General features: G+C 47.9%; 1 protein-coding gene across 1 annotated transcript; it reads left to right on the top strand.

Annotated features, from left to right (window-relative positions):
* Positions 1–16: 16 nt before the first annotated feature.
* Positions 17–1,130, top strand: PPTG_24582 (hypothetical protein; the record flags this gene model as incomplete). Its single annotated transcript, XM_008917862.1, has 3 exons — positions 17–83; positions 290–762; positions 828–1,130. The coding sequence occupies 3 exons, from the start codon at positions 17–19 to the stop codon at positions 1,128–1,130; spliced, it is 843 nt and encodes a 280-aa protein (XP_008916110.1).
* Between the last annotated feature and the right edge of the window lie 2,245 nt (positions 1,131–3,375).

Raw genomic sequence — 3,375 nt, 5'->3', positions numbered from 1 at the left:
ATCAGATTTTGTGACGATGATCTCCAGCAACTTGGGCAAGTCAGTGCTGAATTGGTATCGCGCGTTTATCGCAGAGTGTGAGGGTACGAATGTACGGCCCACATGGTCGCTCTTCAAGGGAAGACTTCGCACTCGTTTCAGACCGAAGGATTTCGAATACGATCTTCACAAGAGGGTGTTTCATCTCAGGCAGAATGCGACCATCCATGAATACGTCTCCAAATTTCAAGACTTGCTGTCGCAGACTGAGTTGTCTATCAGCGAATTGGAGAAGCGTTTCATTTTTCAGAACGGTTAAGAGAAGAGACAGCAAGGAAGATCAAGGAAGAGAGTTTTTCGACACTGCAAGATGCCATTGAGATTGCGTCAAATTTTGAGTTTGCGCACTACTCGGGAAAACCCCCAAGTGCTCCTGCGAGGGGTTCGCAAAGAACGTCAAGCTCGAGGCATCGTGCGCCTAAGTCGAAGCAGCATAATACAAAGCGCTCCGATAATAAGAAAGCCAAGAGCGATGATTGGAAGAAGACAGCTAAGTGCAGAAATTGTGGCAAAGTTGGTCACATTTCTCCCGATTGTACTCAGCCAAAACGTACTGAAGCGAATCGGTACTTGCAGGGCGCAGTGTATGCGATCCTGGAGGCTGAAGCTCGAGCATTCAAGACAGAAGACCAAGAGAGGCCCGTCACGATATTCATTGACAACGGCAGTAGCCTGAATGGCGTAACTGAGGAGTTGGTGAAGAAGCTCTGGATGTCACTGAAGGTGATATGATGCAAGTTGATCTCAGTTATGATCAAATTGTGCATCGTCCACGTCGTACTGTAGAGATGTCTCTGCCGTTACCAGGGTTTCCTTTGACAACGGGAACATTCGAAGTCATGCCTGTTCCTGAAGGAAAGGACATCGTTTTAGGCATGATGTGGCTGCGGGAGCAAAACCCTGACATCGGCTTGAGTACTGGACAGATAGCGCCTCGCATCAACGCAGAGAACACGCAGACTGTAAAGTTGAGACTGCCGAAGACACGTCCAGTCCGTTGGGTGGCAGGGCAACGCCGCGCAAGAGTTGCGCAAAGCCGCGAGATTTTCAATTACTATCGGCAGCATGGCCACCACGGCCAGTTTGGATGAACGAAGATTATTTCGTCCAAGCAGTTCCAGCAGATGTTGCATAGGGACAAGGACATTAAAGCAGTGTTTGTCATCAATCCGCAAGATTCGGAGAAGGCTGAACGCTTCAAGAGCCAAGGATGGGATGCTCTCAAGGATAATCCGGCGTATGAGACGCTACTGAAATATGCGAATACGGTTTTCCGTACGGAACTTCCGAATAAGACACCGCCAGTACGGGAAGGAATTGAGCATGAGATTTTGCTCAAACCCGGTGCTAAACCGATTTCGGTCAAACAATGGCGCCAACGTCCTGGTCAGAGGAAAACGATACAGGAATGAACCAAAGAGATGGTTCAGGCTGGCATCATTCGACCGAGTACTTCAGTATTTTTTGCACCGACTTTCTGTGTAAAGAAACCAGTCGGATGGCGTGTTGTGCACGTTTACCGTCTGTTGAATTTGGCGACGATTTTACCAGCTATTCCCATGCCTCGCAAGGAAGATATTTTTGATGCGATGTCCGGAAGTTATTGGTATTCGTGCATGGATTTACTCTGGGGTTATTGTCAAGTCAAGTTACGAGAAGCAGATATACCATTTACTGCTTTCTCGACCCCAGATGGTCGTTTTGAATATCTCGTCACACCCATGGGACAGAGTGGAAGTCCGGGAACCTTTAACCGTTTGTTGTAGAAGGTTTCCCGGGATTTGAGTGACGTGGCGCGGATTTACTTCGATGATATCTACGTATCCACGAAGGGTGAAGATGTGAACGACCACATTACCGCGCTGAACAGAGTATTGAAACGATGTGAAGAACAGAAACTTTACATCAAACTGTCCACATGCCAATTTTGCGTGGATGAGATTCCACGTTTAGGCGACTTTGTCGGACGCAAGGGCGTTCGAATGGACCCAGAGAAGGTGAAGATTATTGCCGAGTGGCCAGTCCCGAAGACGAAGAAGCAAGTGGAAAGCTTTCTAGGGACAATTGTATACGTTTCGAGATTCTGCAAGGATTTAGCGCAGTTCGCAGGTCCTTTGCATGAATGTATCAAGGCAAAACGTTCTCGAGAGGCTATCAAACTGGATGAGAACCAATTTCGCTGTTTTGTCGAGCTGAAAAATCACTTGTCATCACCTCCGGTTCTCAGTCTTCCTGATTTCTCCAAACCTTTCGGTATTCGAATGGACGTCTCAAATTTCGCAATTGGGGGAGTCTTACTCCAAAAGGAGGGAGAGCTGGAACATCCAATAGCCTTTACGGGCAGAAAGATGAAACCAGCAGAGCTGAATTACCCAGTTCGCGAACAGGAACTACTCGCTATTTTGCATGCGTTAAAGACATGGCGCGTGTATCTTCTCGACAAGCCATTCCTGGTGGAAACAGATCACAAGAGCATTGAGATGATCCTTACGCAGAAGACGACGAATCGACGCATTGCGCGGTGGTACAACGAACTCGCTGAGTTTCAGCCTCTGTTGAAGTGGATTCCAGGAGTGACGGATGTAGTTGCAGATGCGATGTCGAGAAATCCTGAGTTCGAGCACAAGACTGCACAAGTGAGCCTGAAGGAACTTCTTGATTCTGCTCAAAACCGTGAAATTGTGGCAACCGTGGTCGAGAACAATATGACCGTGGCTCAGTCCGGAGAGAAGATGTACTCGTGGAACAAGGACTTGCAGGGAATTGTCAAGAAGCTGAAGCTAGGAGACAAGATTCCGCATTACTCGCTATATCATGGCGTGTTGTGCTATCAGACGCGTGAAGACGAGAGTCCTAGACTGTACATTCCTGAAGACGAAGATCTGAAGAATCGAGTCATGTGTGAGAACCACGATGCAGTCACGGCAGGCCACCCAGGGTATTACAAAACCTACGTCGCGGTACGTGAGAAGTACTATTGGCCGAAGATGATGAAGTATATCCAGCGCTATGTGAACACTTGTGAAATGTGTCAGCGCAACAAGGCGAGGCAGACAAAGCCTCCAGGATTACTTCAACCGCTGGAAATACCACGAGGTAGATGGGTCGACATTTCGATGGATTTCATTGGGTCCCAACAAGGATGACTGTAATGCCATCACGGTCATCGTGGATCGATTGACCAAGCGTGCAAAGTTCATTGCAACGCAGACGACAGACAGCGCAGAGGATATTGCGAATGTTTTCATGAAGGGTTATGTAAAAGATCATGGCCTTCCGAAGACTATTGTGTCTGATCGTGACTCCAAATTTACGTCCAAGTTTTGGCAGGCTGTT

The sequence above is a fragment of the Phytophthora parasitica genome, assembly GCF_000247585.1.
Source record: "Phytophthora parasitica INRA-310 unplaced genomic scaffold supercont2.119, whole genome shotgun sequence".
NCBI lineage: Eukaryota > Oomycota > Peronosporomycetes > Peronosporales > Peronosporaceae > Phytophthora > Phytophthora nicotianae.
The sequence above is the reverse complement of the archived record's forward strand: the minus strand, read 5'-3'. Positions and strand labels throughout refer to the sequence as shown.